Genomic DNA, 19,319 nt, shown 5'->3' on the forward strand with positions numbered 1-19,319 from the left:
ATGTGTAAAATTTTTCATATATTTTATTTCTAGGTTTTTAAAATTTATGTCATACTTGGAAAGACCTTCCTCAATCTTTGACTACTATCTCATATTTTCTTTCAAACTTCAATAAAACTTATTTTTGAAGACACATGTAGATAATGTATTTTTAAGTGCTTAGATGATTTAATGAAGCTTTAACTTAGAATTCTCATTAAAATACATTCTTTTCATTTTTTAATTCTTTTTTCATCATTTATATTATGATAATACATAGTACATATAAAAATATGCTTTTAATAGCTTTGGTACTGTTAAAGTGGCTATGTAGAAAAGGATCACTAAGCACTTTTGATAAGAAAAGACTTCTTAGGTTACAGACTTTCAAAGAAATGGAATCTCACTAAGATCCTAAAAAAAAAATCTCTTTTCTTAAACCCTTGTGCTCTAGGCTGAAAGTAAAATTAATTGCTATAATTTGTCTCAGAAGCATTTGGGAAAAAAATCACATGGGCTGGGTGATGTGTGACAGTGAGAAGTAAAGGATCTGCATTCTTTCTGCTTATTTTTTTGGCAGAAGGTTCCATGGGCCCCTGTCTATGTGTGCCTTCCAGGTGAGGGGAGAATCTGACAACTGCATATATGTGACAGAGGCAAACTCCCTACTAGATGCTTCACAGAAAGGCACTGTGTCACTGGATTGCTATCCTTTACATAATCTAAGATGGAGGAATGAAACCGACCATATTTTCTTCCCGGATACTAACACATCATGCTAAAATTTGGAGAGGAACCTAGGTTGGCAGAATGTAATTGTCCCTGATGTAGAATTTGATAGGGTACAGCTCTGGAGAAGTAGGGCTGACTCTGACAATGGGTCCCTGGAAATCAGGGACCTGAGTTCTATCAGTCTTCTACCAGTGTTAACAAGACTCAAATGTGTGCATATGAGCTCACAGCAGATATCCTGTTATATAAATAACATAGGTTCTGATTAATAGACAACATTGTTATAACATACACCTTAGATCCTCTGTCATCAAAAAGTCTACAAATGACAAATATTGGAGAGGATGTGAAGAAAAGAGAACCCTCCTGTGCTGTCGTGGGAACATAAACTGATGTAGCCACGATGGAAAACAGTATGGAGGTTCCTGAAAAAGTTAAAAATAGAGCTACCATGTGATCCATCAGTCCCACTCCTAGGAATCAGTTCAGTTCAGTCACTCAGTCATGTCTGACTCTTTGCAACCCCATGGACTGCAGCATGTGAGGCCTCCCTGTCCATCACTAATTCCCAGAATCCACTCAAACCCATGTCCGTCAAGTCGGTGATGCCATCCAACCATCTCATCCACTGTCGGCCCCTTTTCCTCCTGCCCTCAATCTTTCCCAGCATCAGGGTCTTTTCCAATGAGTCAGCTCTTCTCATCAGGTGGCCAAAGTATTGGAGTTTCAGCTTCAGCATCAGTCCTTCCAATGAACACTCAGGACTGATCTCCTTTAGGATAGACTGGCTGAATATCCTTGCAGTCCAAGGGACTCTCAAGAGTCTTATCCAACACCACAGTTCAAAAGCATCAATTCTTCAGTGCTCAGCTTTCTTCACAGTCCAACTCTCACATCCATACATGACCACTGGAAAAACCATAGCCTCGACTAGACGGAACTTTGTTGGCAAAGTGATGTCTCTGTTTTTTAATGTGCTATCTAGGTTAGTCTTAAGTTTTCTTCCAAGGAGCAAGCGTCATCTAATTTCATGACTTCAGTCAGCATCTGCAGTGATTATGGAGCCCCCAAAACTAAAGTCTGTCACTGTTTCCATTGTTTCCCATCTATTTGCCATGAAGTGATGGGACCGGATGCCATGATCTTAGTTTCCTAGGAATATATCTGGAGAAAACCATGCTTCAGAAAGATACATTCACCCCAGTGTTCACTGCAGCACTATTCACAATAGCCAAGGCGTGAAGGCAACATAAATGTTCATTTTGTGATACATATATGCAATGCATATTACTCAGCCATAAAAGAGATTGAAATAATACTATTTATAGCAACATCAATGAACCTAGGGATTATCATACTAAGTGAGGTATGTTAGAAAGACAAAGACAAATATCTTATGATATCACTTACACATGGAATCTAAACTATGATGCAATAGAACTTATTTACAAATCAGAAACAGACTCACAGACCTAGAAAACAAACTTGTGGTTACCAATAGGGAAAGGAGGGAAAGGGATAAATTGGGAATTTGGGATTAATATATACACCACTAAATATAAAATAAATAAATAACAAAGACCTACTGTATAGCACTTGGAATTATAGTCAATATCCTGTAATAAACCATAATGGAAAAGAATATGAAAATGAATATGTTATAACTGAGTCACATTGCTATACACCAGCAAGTAACACAAAGTTGTAAATCACCCATGACTTCAATTTGAAAAGTAGACCTCAGATTCAGATATCCTATTTAGCAGTCATGATGCTCATATTGCTTCTGGGCAACTGAAGTTAAGAGTTTTCACTTTCCAGGTTTTTTCCAACTACTTAGTGGTGAAGTGGTGGTCACGACACAGGCTCCTTTCTCTCTGCCCAGCCTTGACGGGGAGTCTTCAAGGCTGGGCAGCTCCAGTTGCTTTTGAGAGACTCCCCCGACACCTAACTCTCCTGAGCCAGGGCGGCCAGTGTAATGTCATCGTCATGGCCAGTCTGTCTTCTCTTACATTCTTATGAGCAAACTGGCTGCATCCTCTGCAAGGGGTTTGGCTTATCTGAAACAGAGGTTGCCTCACAGCAATATTTCAAGGTGTTTTTTCTCCCTAGGAAATACTTTTCACAAGGTACCAAAAAATTCAAGAATTTCTAGAAGAAATCTGTTTCGTTTCAACTTAATAAATTAAGCAACATCATTGGATTTCTCTTATGAATGCTGACATTCACTTTAATGCTACTATGCTGTGATTCCATACAGATCCTCTGCACTGGAGACCATGGATAAGTAGAGATTAACCCGAAAATAAATGCTAAATCAGGCAACTGGGTGAATTTTAGGACCACCTCTCAGGCCATTAGAAGTCAAGCATTTGGGGAATTACTGAAACTTGATTTTGTGTTTTTGTGTTGTCTTCAAGTTCAAAAAAGACCTCTTTAAGATGATTTCAACGTTATGTGTATTTTTTGTGTTTTCAATCACTTAAATGATGTTGTCAAAGGAGAATAATTGATAGTCACAGATTTCTAGTTGTCAGCAACTTAAAAAACAAAAACAAAGACTACCTACCTGATATATTGCATCCTGAGTCAAACAGTGACAAATTCTCTTTTGAAATTAATGAATAGCATAGCTTATCAACAGTATACTAAACAAAGGTTAAGATCAAAAGAGGAGATCTTTCTTATAGTTCATAACAGTGATGGGGGGAAAAAAAGTCAGCTCCTAAGTTTTCAGTCATTTAACTCCACTGCCACTGTTCAGTATATATGCACTGTTGATTGACATTGTCTCCTAGCAGGGTTTCCAACCATCTGTGCAGCAACCATCCACTACAGACAGATCTAGGCTATGGAGTAACTTCAGAGCTGCCTTCAGAGTAACGGCTCTAATATAGTTGTTCTCAGACAATAGGATGCATCAGAGTCTCCTAGAAATGAATGATTGAGTCCCTCTTTCCTGAGTTTCTGATTCTGTGGGTTTGGATGAGCCCTGGGCATTTCCATTTCTAACAAATTTCTAGGGGATACTAATTGGACTGGCCCCTGAAACAGACAATCAGAATGACTCCTCTAAAACACAAGCCTGGCCATGTCCCTACTCGGCAAAAAGTCATTCTCTTCCTTTCCCCCATAACGTAGGTCTTGTGACTCATCATCGGGTGGGTCTTCCCTTTCTTATGTTTTAACTCTCACTAACCTCCTGCCTCGAGTGAGGTGTTGATAAATGTTCAAAATCTGGCTGTTCCGGGTGTAACACACACACACACACACACACACACACACACACACATCTCTGTACACGCTTGTGTGTGTGGGTGCAGGAATGCATTCAGATATTATGTTATTTTACTGATATAAGTGATGTGCAGAATTTATATATAATAATAAAATATATAATAAATCATGTTATAAATTCTATAAACCAACTGATTTTTATAGACTGCTTTTGTTGATTTTTCACTGAACTGTTTTATCCATAATCACATACAGTATCTGTCACATATGCTTTTTTTTCCCTTAATTTTTTAAACAACACTTGACAGGCTGAAGGCAACAGACTTCAAGCCAAACTTGCCCTACAAGATGTAGTTTTTCCAATCTCTGGTCTACAGAATCAACAAAGAAATACATCAACCCCTGATTTATCGGACTTGCCAAAACCTATGGTATAAATATTCCCACCATGATGAATTTCAAACTATCAAAGAGATGTCACTCAACTTGGAGTTGGGAAGCGAGGCACTGTAGCAATCAAATAGACTGTATCTCTACCACACAGATACAACAGAAGTAAATAACCTCAAATACATATAGATAGATGGAGAGAGATAAATTAATTAAGAATAAATGAATTTAGCACCTTTTAAAAATACTTTGGTGGATTATAAGTTTACATAGCTGAATTTTTCTTAATGACTGCATGATGCCTTTTAAGTTTCTGAGTCACCACCATATTTGCCAAGGCACTTTCTCCAGGCTCACAGCTCAGACTCTCTCCACGGGCTCCTTCATGGTCAGCTACCTGGACTTAGACGGAGGTGAGAAGATGCTCAAGGCCCCATATCCTCTCACCTGCTCATCCGCTGGCTGATTTTCTCCCTGATCCTGAGCAAGGAGCCCAAGGGTCTGCAGGGACAGAAAGCTCACCTCGTAGTCTATGTCCAAGGCATCCGCCTCGCCCCTGGTGCGGAAGTGCTGTGTGTGCCTGTCCACGGTGAAGTTCACGAGCTTGCCAGCTCGCTCCAGGAGGACGGAGTGCCAGTGCTGGTCATCGAGGAGGCTCCCCAGGGTGGCCGAGGGCGCGCTGCTGCTGGGACGAGGCTTGCTGTCATCTGCGAACAGGAAGAGAGGATGGCATCTGTACCCAGGGCAGCCTGCAGTGCTGTAAGTAGAACATTCTGCAAGCGAGGCCAACTCTCTCCATCCAAAGTAAAGGATGATTCTCTCTCTACAGACCCAGAACTGTCCTGGGCTTGGGATGGAATACCAACTTTCCCCCACAGATCCCAGGACCAAGTTCTCCATCAACTGACATCTACACTCCCTTTTAGACATGAAAGAACATGTTTCTAGGTCTGGTGCAATTACATAATAAGAGAAATCAGATCTGGATAGCTGTATGAATAATACTGAAAACAGAACTCATCACATTTAGAAAGAATGCATATTCTTTGCACTTGACTGGCTCTTGAAAGGAGAAAGTGAATCTTGGGTTGTGCTTTAGCCGAAGAGTGAATGCTAGATAAGTAGAGGGAAGAGAGTGGGCCCACTGAGTCAGGTAAATATGTATCGAAAGGCAATGGAGAGGAAATGATCATTTTAGCTGCAATTTTCAAATACCTACTCTATCGAGGGCATTTAAGTACAGACTGTATAATCTCCAAGTTTGATGCTCTAAGGCAAAATGATTATCTGCATTTAGCAAATTATGAAGCTGAGGTCTGGGGAGGGTAAGCATTCCTAGGCAGAGATGTGGCCAAGGTTCAAATTCAGATCCAGTCAGATCTTTGACTCTGGTTGTGGCATGGGTCATGTGTTGATTCAGCCTGAGCTGAGTTTGGAACACACCTCTTGGGAGAACATGAGAGGTACATTTTTCAACCAAGAGCCTCTGGTTCCCCTTCTCTTCATCTCACCTCCAGTTTTATGGTGTTCCTGCCTGTATCCTTCTGTCAAAAACATTAGAGCTTTACTTTTTTCCTTTCCTACAGAATGGCTCAGATTTAGCAAAGTGAACAGTTCAATGCAACTAATTTTACTTATATGTAAACCTTCCAATTTTCAGTGTTTTATGTATTCAGTACCCTTAGTAACTGAGAGCTAAATGTCTCTCTTGTCTCTCCTAAAATGTGCTTTATAGAACAGCTGCAGCAGTCTGCTCCACAGCGTGGCATTCGGGGGGCAGAAGCTGCCGTTTCCCCCGTGGGTTGCTCACACCCACCTCCATTATGGTCCCGAGTCACTGCTTCCTGCACGAAATAACACTGCCGCTTCCTAAGGGAGCTGGGGGACGGTATCCAACTGATTGCAGTTGAAAAAGAAGTGCTGATGAGTTCACAGCTGACTTTAATTGATTTGCTCAATGACACATTGATTTGTTCCACATCTTCTGTGTCCTTACAATGTGTGAAATTATGCAGATACATTATTAGATCTTTTACTTTTTCCTCCTTCTCCCTCCATCCCTTCCTTCCTTCCTCCCTCTCTTCCTTTCCTTCTTCCATCCATCCATCCACAAAATGGTATTGATTTGTCACAGAAGATAAAGAGTTAAAAGTCACACTTCCCTCTCTGAAGGTTTTAAGGTGGAGACGCAATAAGGGAGTGGATAAGAAGGGTGCTGCTTGTATTAAGAGCAGTTAAGGCAAGGGACCAAGAAAACGCAGGGTAGGAAGCTGTGGATGCCGCATTATAGAGAGCGGCCAGGCCTGAAAGTCGGCCAGAACAAGGAGCATTGTTGCCTAACCAGGAAAAGCAGCTGCCAAGGCCGGGGGTCCAGAAGAACCCCACGGAGGGATTCCGTGCAGCAGAGCGCTGTGCCCGTGTGGGCTGGCCGGTACCACCTGGGACCAGTTGCCAGTGTGAGCCGATTGACAGCTTGTGTTTTACCTTTTAGAAATGGGAGCCACTGGCGAGTTAATAAGTCAGGGATTACTGGCTCAAACTAACATTTTGGGAAGGTTGTTTTGGCAGCGGTATGGGGATTTGATTAGCAGGCAAGGCTGGCAGGAAAACTGGCAGTCATGTGGATGGAGGATGAGGGGCGTAGGTGAAGAGAGCCCAAGAAGGGGGGATTTCCAGGCGGTGAGAGGCTGCTGGCAAGTGGGGGCCTAGAACCTCATGTGGATACTGGAGTGTACTCACTGAGAAATGACTTCTAGGAGGTTTGCTCCAGCAAGTGGACGAGAAGCGCTACCAGTCAAAACAGAACAAAAAATACTTGTGTTCGCCTCTCTCATACACACACACACACACACACACACACACACACAAGTCAACTTTTATTTATAAAATAAAACATGCTCAAGGACTAATGATTGGTTGAAGGAGACTTACCGTGTCTTATAAACTATTAGTTCTAAGTTAATATACTCAAATAAATTTAATATTAGAGCCTTCACTTTAAATTTGATATGCCCTTCCCTTTTCCGTCAAAGGTTAAAAAGGCATTTAAGAATTTACTAATATGTCAAAAACATTAAACATTTGAAACTGTAAAACCAATGAAAGTCACAAAAGGAAAAAGTAAAGGAATCATATCTTTTCCTCCTACTTATTTGTTATTATGTGTTGTTTGGGTGGGTTTTAGTGATATTTTGATTTTTTGATAAAGAAAAACAAGGATTAAAATTAAATACTTTGATATTCTCTACACTATTCTTCCTGCTTCAAAAGATGAATTTGATTATGAAGAGGTCAAACTGACTGCAATTTTAGTTTTTATTCTTTTTCTTTTCTTTATATATTTTAGAGCATAAATATTTTTTATATTAAGAAACAATACTAAACTTCATTAAAACCATAATCCTTGACCTGCATGGCTAACTATATGGCTGATGTGTGAATTATTGAATATCTCCTGCATTACAAGTATATTTTTCATTTAAAAAATGGCAGACATGAACATATTTTACCCTCTCCATGAATCATTTTATGCTAACACACAGAAATCTTTGTTTTGTTTTTAATCATTGTCATACCCAACTATTTTGCAGCCCCATGGGCTGGAGGTGCACAGGGTTCCTCTGTCCATAAGGTCTCCCAGGCAAGGATACATGTATTGAAACAGATAGCGTGGAAATCAGTCCACTTTAACAGTTGGGTGAACAGGAAATTCTGCTATTCATCAAGTAGGGTGTTTCAAAATATATCTATATGAGGTGTTACTATGAAGAAAAAAAGGTTAGTCCTAGAAAAGTTTCCATTTTACCTAGAAATGTTCATTATTAGAAATTAAGAAAAAAACTTCGTTCTCAAAAGATTATCAAACTCTTCATTCTGTAATATATACTTCAAGTCATATCTCAGTGGCAATTATGGTTCAACTACAAGTTTTAATTAGTTTCCAATTTATTAAGGCAAGATAAAAACACCTATGGGTAATTGTGGGGTATACAAAGACAATAAAAATCCACAGATGGTGTCTTTTAGGCCAAAAACACATTGGAGGAAAAAAAAAGACTTACTTATTAAATTAAAACTTGTTTTCATGTAGTTTGACATAGTTAAAATGAAGCTATATAAATATTACCCCAAACCCTAAAGCATATGAAAAATTTTACAGGAAGTTTGAAATACCTGCAAAATATTTCTAATTTGCTCTTCTCCTCCTCCTCTACCCCATCCTAACATACTAGAGAGAAGCATATCAAATTCTTCACCCTGGAACTAGCCTTTTTCTGGATCCTTAGCATGTATATTGTTGTGTTTTCACTTCAAAATCTCCTTTGATTAAATCACCTTGTTTGGTCTTAAGAGTTTAAATATGGATGGCACTTTATCTTTCACAATCTGCAGACTTCATATAACTTGAGCAAATGGGAACATAAACTTTCTTTTTTAAGACTGTATTTCAACAAAAAGTCACTCTTGGAAATATTTTGTTGTTGATGAGATAGAGGGCCATTCGCATGGAGGTCCCCAATGCCTGCATCCACCTGATCTTTAGGATTAACTTTCTCACATTTAGTTGTTCAGACCATCAATGTTGGTATTTGCTTGTATTTTTAAGTTCCTTTTCTGTTAAAGTGAGGTAAGCATTTTACATAGGTTGTTCTTGTTATTCCTGAACACAGCCTTACAAAAAGCTTCACCTCAATGAAACCACAGGATATACCCAAGGTCACAAAGAATTAAGGTCACGCACTGAGCAAAGACTCCAAAGATAAATGCTCTTATTACTTACTCCTATTGGAAAAATTGATACCTTCATTCCTTATGTTCTGGCCATCTGCCTCCCACCATACACACGCGTGAGTTTGTATAGCTTAGTAATAATACCAAGAAAGGGATTTGATGGATTGGGAAGCAGAGAGTTGTGGAAAAGGAAAATGCAGCAACCCAAAGAGCGAAGGGCATGATGCAGACAGGGAAGGCAAATTTCACCTCTCTAGTTTATCCAGGATTATACAGACCTCTATTTAGCAAAATTCAGGGCTGACGAATGTTCTCAAGTACTCATATGAAGTCTTCTGAAGAAAATAAAAACTAACAGGAAGCCATGTGATTACAGTGAACTTGACCCTCAAATCAGAGCAAATTCTTATGTATCACTGAAGAAATATAATTCATGTCCTTAGTTCTTAAAATTTTTTTTTCTAAATTTTATTCAATAAAACATTCTCTAGATTTAGGGGTCATTGCTCAATCTGACTCCTAAGTTACACCTATCTTCTGTGACTTTGTTATCTTAAAAAATATGGTTTCAATGATAAATCAGTTCAGTTCAGTTGCTCAGTCGTGTCCGACTCTTTGCGACCCCATGAATCGCAGCACGCCAGGCCTCCCTGTCCATCACCAACTCCCGGAGTTCACCCAAACCCATGTGCGTCGAGTCGGTGATGCCATCAACCATCTCATCCTCTGTCGTCTCCTTCTCCTCCTGCCCCCAATCCCTCCCAGCATCAGGGTCTTTTCCAATGAGTCGATGATACATAGCTATCTATTTTTGGTTAATACTACAAAGTTAGAAAGTCAATCACAATAATTGTTTTACCAGGCTGGGACCTCCCTGAAAATCAGAACTGGTGAATTCAAACTTTTAACTCCCGTTGCTTCCTCAATGGACTCCTGTACATGAATGACACAATTTACATAAAATGTGGTGCCAATTACCACACCGACACTTTGTCTGAAATTCCTGTCTCTCTTTCCTCTTCGTAATAAAATCTCCAGCTAATTGAAGTTGGATCCAAGAAGACTTTCTGGATTCCTCTATCCCACCCCGGTCTCTCCATTCTCAAAACTTAAACACGTGAAGAGCAACTTCTTAATATTCAATACCTACTTGTTTCATGAAAGTTTATAACATTTTAATGATTAATGTCAGGACCTTGTGTTTGAACTGGAGAGGGTTCTAATCTTGGGTCCACAGTTATGCAACTACATGATCTCTGTGGCCCAGGGCAACCACCTGGGTATCACTGATGATCAAAATGCTTGAATTTGAAAAAGCTAAAGTAAACATTCACTGGACTCCCTGGAGTAGGGGCAGAGTATTCAGTGGTATCCAAGATACCTCTGTGAGTTGGTTACACAGTCAGAGGCTCTGCCTTTGAACCTATTCTTGGCTCCCTCAAGGACAGCATGCTCCACACATGTTTATGCTATTTCAGGGTTCTCACTTTCCTGTGACTGCCTTATTGCACAATCTGCCTCAGTTCAAAAGCGCTGGACTCTTGTAAGGATGAATGACCTGCATGTGCGATTGATGTTTTGTTTAGTTCTTACCACAATTCCCCAGCCATGTGATGCCTCTGCTTTTTGATTCTACCACCTGCATGTATGAGTTTGTGCTGTTGTAATTCTACAGAGGGCAAACTGCCACAGGTGATCTGAAGGAGATGTGCAAAGAGTGGAAAGAGGAATCTCTATTAACTTCCTTTTGGACTGAGAGAAGAGATTTCTTTCCCATTAGTAGCTCTAGAAAAATCTTTGTTGTACGCTAAGAGAACAGTCAAAGGGGAAGGCCTAGTTTGACTGCAGCATTGAAATGGTCTTTCAAGTCCGTTGCCACAGAGGTAACTAATAAATGAATCAGAATATCAGCAAAGAGCATCACTTGTGAGGAACCACAGTACACCAGGCTGCTCCAAAGGCCCTCCTCCGTAGCTGTCCATGGTACTGAACCACTCCACTCAGCCTAAAAAACTGAACTGTAAAGTCACAAATTAGAAAAGGAACATACATTGGAGAACTGTCCCTATAGGCAACACTGCTGTTAAGAGAGAAACTCCCTCCTTCCCTGGCCTAGCACCATTTTTAGCCCATTAACTTGAATTCTTAGATTCTTCCTCTTTCTCTTCATTTTTCTCTCTCTCTTAATTCATTTCTTTAAGAAAAGAAAAGAAAAAAAAAAAACCTTGATCATGGATAGTATAAACTCTTTCTATTTTGAAGGTTGTGTGGCAACTTGGAAGGAACATTAGTTTTATATAATATGCAAAATTTTTATATAAATAGCTAAGGAATAAACACTTGGAAAATACACCAAAATTAATAGAAGGATGACAGGGTTGTAGAATTTTGAGTGACTTTTTTTCCTCTTATTTATAATTCTTTTTCTTCAAGTTTTCTAAAACTGACATATATTTTATAATCTGAAAATAAATTTAAAAGGCAGTAAATATGACTGGATTTTAACTGTGACCATGCTAATCACTAGCTGCATCACCTGAGCAGCTGACATATATCCCTCCAGCTTAACAGTCCATGTAGATACTTTGGGGCTGATGCTTATGTACCTAGCGGCCTGCCTTGAGGACCGGATAGGACACCGCACTCTGTGCAGATCAAGGGGGAAGAGCCGCTCAGGCTTGGGGTGAGTAGGCCAGTGAGAGAATGTGCATTGCGTCAGGCTCTGACAGGCGAGATGAGAACGTCTTTTCCCAACACCTCGCTTGGCCTGGAGCACATACTTCAGCTGGGTGCTCTGGTTTCCAGAACCCAGCCATGAGCAAGTGTCATCTTGCCTTGTGTAATCTGTGTTCCAGATTTTCTCTCATGGGCAAATCAAAAGCTGTTACCATTCCCCCTTTCCCCTTAACTCACTGCTCCCACAGATTCGCTGGCTGTGACAGATATACAGAGCTAACATACTAATATATGCCAGTGTCTCTCTAGAGAAGGAACACTTTAAAAACTGTGCTATTTAATAAGTACGCTATGTAACTGTTTAGGAGCTAAGGACAGGAAACACTCAGTCATGGTAAACTTAAGGAGACGAATAAAATCCAAAAGCAGAAGAAAAATGCCAAACGTTGTAGAATACAGACTAAACATATCTTTACTACCGAATAATTCACTACATGAGATTTCCCATTATAACCAACATGGTTAGGAATATGGGCTGGCTGGAAATCTGGAAAGAGAACTGTCCTGTCTTCTTTATATCACAGCAGGAGAGGGTCTTCTTCATCTTAATCGACCCACTTCTTTCCAGAAAGACCAGCAAACTACAGGATGTGGGACATTCAGATACTGTTAGTTGAATAATGACTAATATGAGGAGTTTCACTGTTTATTTACTGACACAGAAAATCCTCAGGTGGCATTAGTGGTTAAGAATCCACCTGCCAATGCAGGAGACGTTGGGGATGAAAGCTCTATCCCTAGGTCAAGAAGAGAAGTAGGAAATGGCCCCCTGCTCCAGTATTCTTGCCTGGAAAATTCCAGGGGCAGAGAATCCTGGCAGGCTATAGCCCATGAGGCCACAAAGAGCGTACATGCCTGAGCATGGAAGATTGGATCACAGAAAATTCATTTTGAATGTTTTTAGTTGTCATGTTCATGACCTGCTAGATAGTTATTAATAATATCCCAGGTTAGAAATAAGTAAATTGAGGCTTGGAAGTTATGAACTTTCCACTAAAATAAATAGCTGGCCCCTGTCTGCAGGTAAAATCTGCACACGAGCACACCTTTTCCTCTCCCTCCTGCTCACCGTGACTGAAAATGCTGTACCTCACTGCATTAGGCTTGTTGGGGCAGAGTTTCGGGGGAAATGGCAATAACTTTATCCACTACCCGCAATGCTCTGTGAACAACTCATCACTGGGTGTTAGGGAGGAAGTCACTCCATCCATTCTCCTTTCATGAAAACTGAACACCAGTTAATTGACTGATATGTTTCTACTAAATGTGCCCATCTTTCATAGACTTCACTGATAAATTTCTTTAGGTATGTGGACAAAACTGATCAGGCTACTAGCGAATCCTCTTTAGCTCTCCTCTTGGTGAGACTCTAAAGATGCCTTTGCTGTGTATTTAATTTAGCGCATTAGCAATCAATTTAATGAACTAAACTTGGGATCCTGAGGTTCTCCTTGCTAGCACTGCCGATGTCCAACATGGAGGCTAAGGAGATGCTCAGAAATGCCTCAAAATAAATATCTCCTTTGCTTGGTTTTGGGGATGAGTTCACATTAATCTGCATTCTTATGCTAATTAGAAAAAGCTTATAACTAAAAATAATTATCAAAAGACAAAAAATTATCTGTGATATTTCTAGGCTTTCAACTTAAGCCTACAAACTGAATTCTGCTATGACTTTCTTTCTTTACTATTTGATCAGAAATATTTGGCAATCAGTGATAATTATCTTCCACAAGTATACTCTCCTCCCCTTCCCCTAACACTAATAAATACCCAATGGGAGGCAGAAACTCATGCTTACAGAAAGTGGTCTCTTCCTTTTTCATCTCCCTAACATTTTTCTCCTGGTCCCTTCTCTGCCTCTTGTAGAGCCTCTTGGTTTGCCTTTGCGAATCTGGGAATTCTACTCCCTGCCTTCTGCACTTGGCCCATGCTTCCTTACAAAGCACCTTTCACATGAAGGAGGCTGACCGTCTCTTAGGTGACTACCAAGAAATACAGACCTGCCAGTAGTGAGGCAGGAACGATGGATGCCAACCCACCGCAGGAGGCCTGAGTCCTAAACATATAGAAAGCAGGAAGGCGTTCTGTACTAACTTTGCTGGCATTTGGCAAATATAGGACTCACCCTAGCACAGCCTGGACACTTGAAAAACAAAAGACAAAACGGAGTTTCCTTTAATAAGAGACGAGAAGGCCCGGAAACTTAGATGCCACACACATGACCCCTTGTTCCCTCAAAAAACAAACAAAAATTAAAATGTGTCTTCTCCATATTCCCCCAGGAACTTAACTTTCATAAGGGTATAATAGATGGTGAACAAGTCTTATTATATTGTAATATATGTGCTGTGTGTGTGTTCAAACTTACTCAAGCTAAAGTTTGTTACTTAAATTAACCTGTATCTCTCCCTACCTACCAAAGTTACCTTGTTTAAAGCATGCTATTTATGGCTTAAACATTTAAAAACTTGGATTTTTCTTCTCCAATTTGGATAAGGAAAATATGTCGCTTCGACGATGACACAGCAGCATCTAGCTGATACACTAGGAGGATGACCTGCTTCAGAAGGAGTTCCCTGCAGCCCGGCATGGCCAGGGACGGGGCAAAGCTTCACCTACCCAAGTTGAGGTGTAGGGCGAGCCTCCCTCTCTGGAGCTCCAGGGTGATGTGGTCTCCCCGTTGTCCTTCTCCATGGAAGAGAACCCCATCTCCTTGCATGCTCTTGAACTTCAGGGAAATCACATCTTTGAGGGTACTCATCAGCTTCTGATTGAACCTGTAGAGTAGGGAACTTCGGCCATCAAAGTCAGCAACGTCGGATTCTAGGCACAAAGAGAGAGAGGAAGGGAAATCAGTGCACACCTCAGAATGTTCCGCCTTTTTCCTGTCTTAGCTGTTGTTCAATTAACTGAAATGTTCCTGACATCTATAGGTTACTGATTCAGGGGAACCATATAGACCAGACCCAGTGTAACCAGACTCAGGGGAAATATTCATTTGCAAGCAACCATCACACACTCAGAGTGAACTGATCATCAGCCTAGAAGTAAAACCTCTTATTAGTGATAGTCAGCTTTCGCTTGAGGGGACAAGATGCAAATACCACAAGTCAGGCTCTATTGTGTCAGATGCCTGGTTGTAATAATCTCTCATGATTTATCCTCCTTATTAACTTGCTTCTGATAGTTGGAGTCATTTTCTCCCTTCCTCTCCAGTTCAAGGTCAGAGATGAAAAACATAGTTCACTGTTTCAACCCTGACTGAACAGTACAGTTTCCCTAGGCCTGTGCTGAGAAGGAATCTGAGTTTTTACTTTAGGTTCCTTAAGTTTCCTTTAGGTTTATGGTTTCCAGTACTCATGTATGGATGTGAGAGTTGGACTGTGAAGAAAGCTGAGCATTGAAGAATTGATGCTTTTGAACTGTGGTTTTGGAGAAGACTCTTGAGAGTTCCTTGGACTGCAAGGAGAACAAACTAGCCCATCCTAAAGGAAATCAGTCCTGAATATTCATTGAAAGCACTGATGCTGTAGCTGAAACTCCAATATGTTGGCCACCTGATATGGCCAAAGAAGAGCTAATACATTAGAAAAGACCCTGATGCTGGGAAACATTGAAGGCAGGAGGAGAAGGAGAGGACAGAAGATGAGATGGATGGCATCCCTGACTTGATGGACATGGGTCTGAGCAAGCTCCAGGAGTTGGTGATGAACAGGGAAGCCTGGCGTGCTGCAGTCCATGGGGTTGCAAAGAGTTGGACACAACTGAGCAACTGAACTGAACTAAACTTTGGTTCACTGGAAAATAATATTCAGTAAAAGCAGATTTACTATTTGAATGGAGAGGGCAAATATCTTGCATCCTTATCATGCCTGCCTTATCTTATGCTGATGATATGTATCATTTTAGTTTTCATATAAAAAATGAATATTCATTATTAGGAAAGCAAAAAGGGAAGTCCTGGTAATTATGATTGAGATAAGTTTATGAGATAAGTTTATTCAGATATGAATAAACATATCTGAAAATTGTATGTCAAAAAGCTAATAGGAATTTTCTTTTTTTTTGATGCATAATTGACCTACAACATTATATTAGCTTCAAGTGTACAACACAATGATTAAATATTTATATATATTTCAAAATCAGCACCACAAAAAGTGTATTTAACATTTGTCACCATACATAGTTACAGAAGTTTTTTCTTGTGATGAGAACTTTTAAGAACTACTCTCTAAGCAACTTTCAAATATGAGGCGTCTACCTCACCAAAGAAAATATAAAGATGTCAAATAAGCATCTGAAAAGATGCTCCACATCACATGTGACCTGAGAAATGCAAATTAGAATAATGAGGTACTGTTAACTGCACGCCTATTAGAATGGCCTAACCCTGGAACGCCAACACCCCCAAAGGCTGAGTAGGAGGATGTGGAGCAATAGGCCGTCTCCTTCATTGAGAGTGGGGACGCAGAACGGTACAGCCACCGTGGAAGGCAGCTGGGCAGTTTATTACAAGCCTAATGTACACTACGTATACCATCTAGCAATCTAACTCTGTGGCATTTACTCAAAAGAATTGAAAACTTGTGTCCACACAAACACCTGCACACAGATGTTTACAGAAGCTTCACTTATGATTGCCAAATCTTATAAACAAGCAAAATACACTTCACCAGGTGAATGGATAACTCAACTGTGGAACATTGAGACAACGGAATATTGCACAGCACTAAAAAGAAATGAACTGTCAAGCCATGAAAAGAAACAAACAAAATCCTTAAATACAAATTACTTAATGAAAAAATGTCAGTCTGCAAATGCTACTCTATGAGTCCAGCTGCGTGCCATTCTAGGAAAAGCAAATCTATGGGACAGGAAAAAGAGCAGTGGAGGCCTGGGGCTGATCAGAGGAAAGATGAATTGGCAGAGCACAGAGGATTTCCAGGACAGTGAAAATACCGATACTGAAATGATAAGATGCATGCTATTATATGCTACTCTAAACTTACAGAATGTCCAACACCAACAGTGAACTGTTGCAGAAGTCGGACCATCAGGAAACTCAGAGAGTTGGAGAAAGCAGGCTCATTACTCCAGTGGGCCCAGAGGAGTTAACACTTCCAGGTCTGAGCCCAGAACAAAGGAGTTAGAGAATTTTCATAGACAGCGCGGGACACCAGACTTTAGGGGACAGTACTGACTGTTAATAGGCTAGTTCAAAGCAGGGGTCTCGTGCACATGGACACAGTGGTGAGGACACAGGAGGGGGATGCCTGACCTTTACACTAACGTGGCTAAGCAGGATTACAAGGGCTGGGTAATTGACAAGGGCGAGTGATGTAAGCTTCAGCTCAGGAGCCCCAGGACCCACCTTCTGTCTTGTGGCTGGCCCGTAGTATCAGATATGCATTCAGGAGGCCATTGCCATCTTTCCAGTCTCCAATCTGTAGAGACCTGAGCTTTTTGGTGGGGCCTCTGTCTTTATAAACTGGGACTCCCAACGATTCACCTTGGTCTTTGGGAAGTAGGAAAAGGGAGGGACAGATAGTCTCTAATACCATGCCCCCACCAGTTGGCTGGTAAAATTGAATATGCGTTAGTCCCACAAATCCAATATAATTCTTCAGCAGCAGATCAATGCCCTTCCATGGACAAGTCATCCCATCAGGTCTTTAAATCAGGGAAGCTTGCTAGAGGGTGAGGATTAGGCTCTGTATAGTTTCGGCTTTCCCACGTGACTTTGCAAAGAGCTAGCTGAGTTACAGAAGCAGAATGAGCATGAGGTTATTTCTAGATGGATGAAAGTTTTTAAATTTTCCTCTTCAGAACCATCATGCAAAATGTGGATGCTGGGTGGTTGTCATTTGTCAGTGCAGGCTCATCAGCTGTGATAAACGCACCACTCTGACGGGGACATGGTGATGGGGGCAGGGACTTGAGTTTGGGAGAGCCAGGGGTGAACTGGAAGGCTGTATGCCTTCCTCCGTACTTTGCTTAATTCTGCTGTGAATGTAAACAGCTCTAAAAGTAGCCTTTAAAATAATTAATAGTGATTCTTTGGAGGTGTTGCTATAGGCGTTTTTGTATTATTTTTCTTTCTTTTTTTTTTTTTTTAAATATTATTTTATTAGTTGGAGGCCAATCACTTTACAACATTTCAGTGGGTTTTGTCATACATTGACATGAATCAGCCATATAGTTACACGTATTCCCCATCCCGATCCCCCCTCCCACCTCCCTCCCCACCCGACTCCTCAGGGTCCTCCCAGTGCACCAGGCCCGAGCACCTGACTCATGTATCCCACCTGGGCTGGTAGTCCGTTTCACCATAGATAATATACATGCTGTTCTTTCAAAACATCCCACCCTCACGTTCTCCCCCAGAGTTCAAAAGTCTGTTCTGTACTTCTGTGTCTCTTTTTCTGTTTTGCATATAGGGTTATCGCCACCATCTATCTAAATTCCGTATATATGTGTTAGTATACTGTAATGTTCTTTATCTTTCTGGCTTACTTCACTCTGTATAATGGGCTCCAGTTTCATCCATCTCATTAGAACTGATTCAAATGAATTCTTTTTAACGGCTGAGTAATATTCCATGGTGTATATGTACCACAGCTTCCTTATCCATTCATCTGCTGATGGGCATCTGGGTTGCTTCCATGTCCTGGCTATTATAAACAGTGCTGCAATGAACATTGGGGTGCACGTGTCTCTTTCAGTTCTGGATTCCTCAGTGTGTATGCCTAGAAGTGGTATTGCTGGGTCATATGGCAGTTCTATTTCCAGTTTTTTAAGAAATCTCCACACTGTTTTCCATAGTGGCTGTACTAGTTTGCATTCCCACCAACAGTGTAAGAGGGTTCCCTTTTCTCCACACCCTCTCCAGCATTTATTGCTTGTAGACTTTTGGATAGCAGCCATCCTGACTGGCGTGTAATGGTACCTCATTGTGGTTTTGATTTGCATTTCTCTGATGATGAGTGATGTTGAGCATCTTTTCATGTGTTTGTTAGCCATCTGTATGTCTTCTTTGGAGAAATGTCTGTTTAGTTCTTTGGCCCATTTTTTGATTGGGTCGTTTATTTTTCTGGAATTGAGCTTCAGGAGTTGCTTGTATATTTTTGAGATTAATCCTTTGTCTGTTTCCTCATTTGTTATTATTTTCTCCCAATCTGAGGGCTGTCTTTTCACCTTACTTACAGTTTCCTTTGTTGTGCAAAAGCTTTTAATTTTCATTAGGTCCCATTTGTTTATTTTTGCTTTTATTTCCAATATTCTGGGAGGTGGGTCATAGAAGATCTTGCTGTGATTTATGTCGGAGAGTGTTTTGCCTATGTTCTCCTCTAGGAGTTTTATAGTTTCTGGTCTTACATTTAGATCTTTAATCCATTTTGAGTTTATTTTTGTGTATGGTGTTAGAAAGTGTTCTAGTTTCATTCTTTTACAAGTGGTTGACCAGTTTTCCCAGCACCACTTGTTAAAGAGATTGTCTTTTTTCCATTGTA

General features: G+C 40.6%; 1 protein-coding gene across 2 annotated transcripts in view; it reads right to left on the reverse strand.

The window, feature by feature from the left end:
* CNTNAP5 (contactin associated protein family member 5) overlaps positions 1-19,319 on the reverse strand; it is a 970,694-nt gene that overhangs the window by 490,661 nt on the left and 460,714 nt on the right. For both annotated transcript variants that reach the window (XM_065927810.1, XM_065927809.1), the window contains exons 5-6: positions 14,428-14,631; positions 4,861-5,045 (exon numbers count right to left, since the gene is read on the reverse strand). In XM_065927810.1, the coding sequence (XP_065783882.1) occupies positions 4,861-5,045; positions 14,428-14,631 (389 nt within the window). The remainder of the gene's footprint in view (positions 1-4,860; positions 5,046-14,427; positions 14,632-19,319) is intronic.

Source organism: Muntiacus reevesi, chromosome 3 (assembly GCF_963930625.1).
Source record: "Muntiacus reevesi chromosome 3, mMunRee1.1, whole genome shotgun sequence".
In the NCBI taxonomy this organism is placed as follows: Eukaryota; Metazoa; Chordata; class Mammalia; order Artiodactyla; family Cervidae; genus Muntiacus; species Muntiacus reevesi.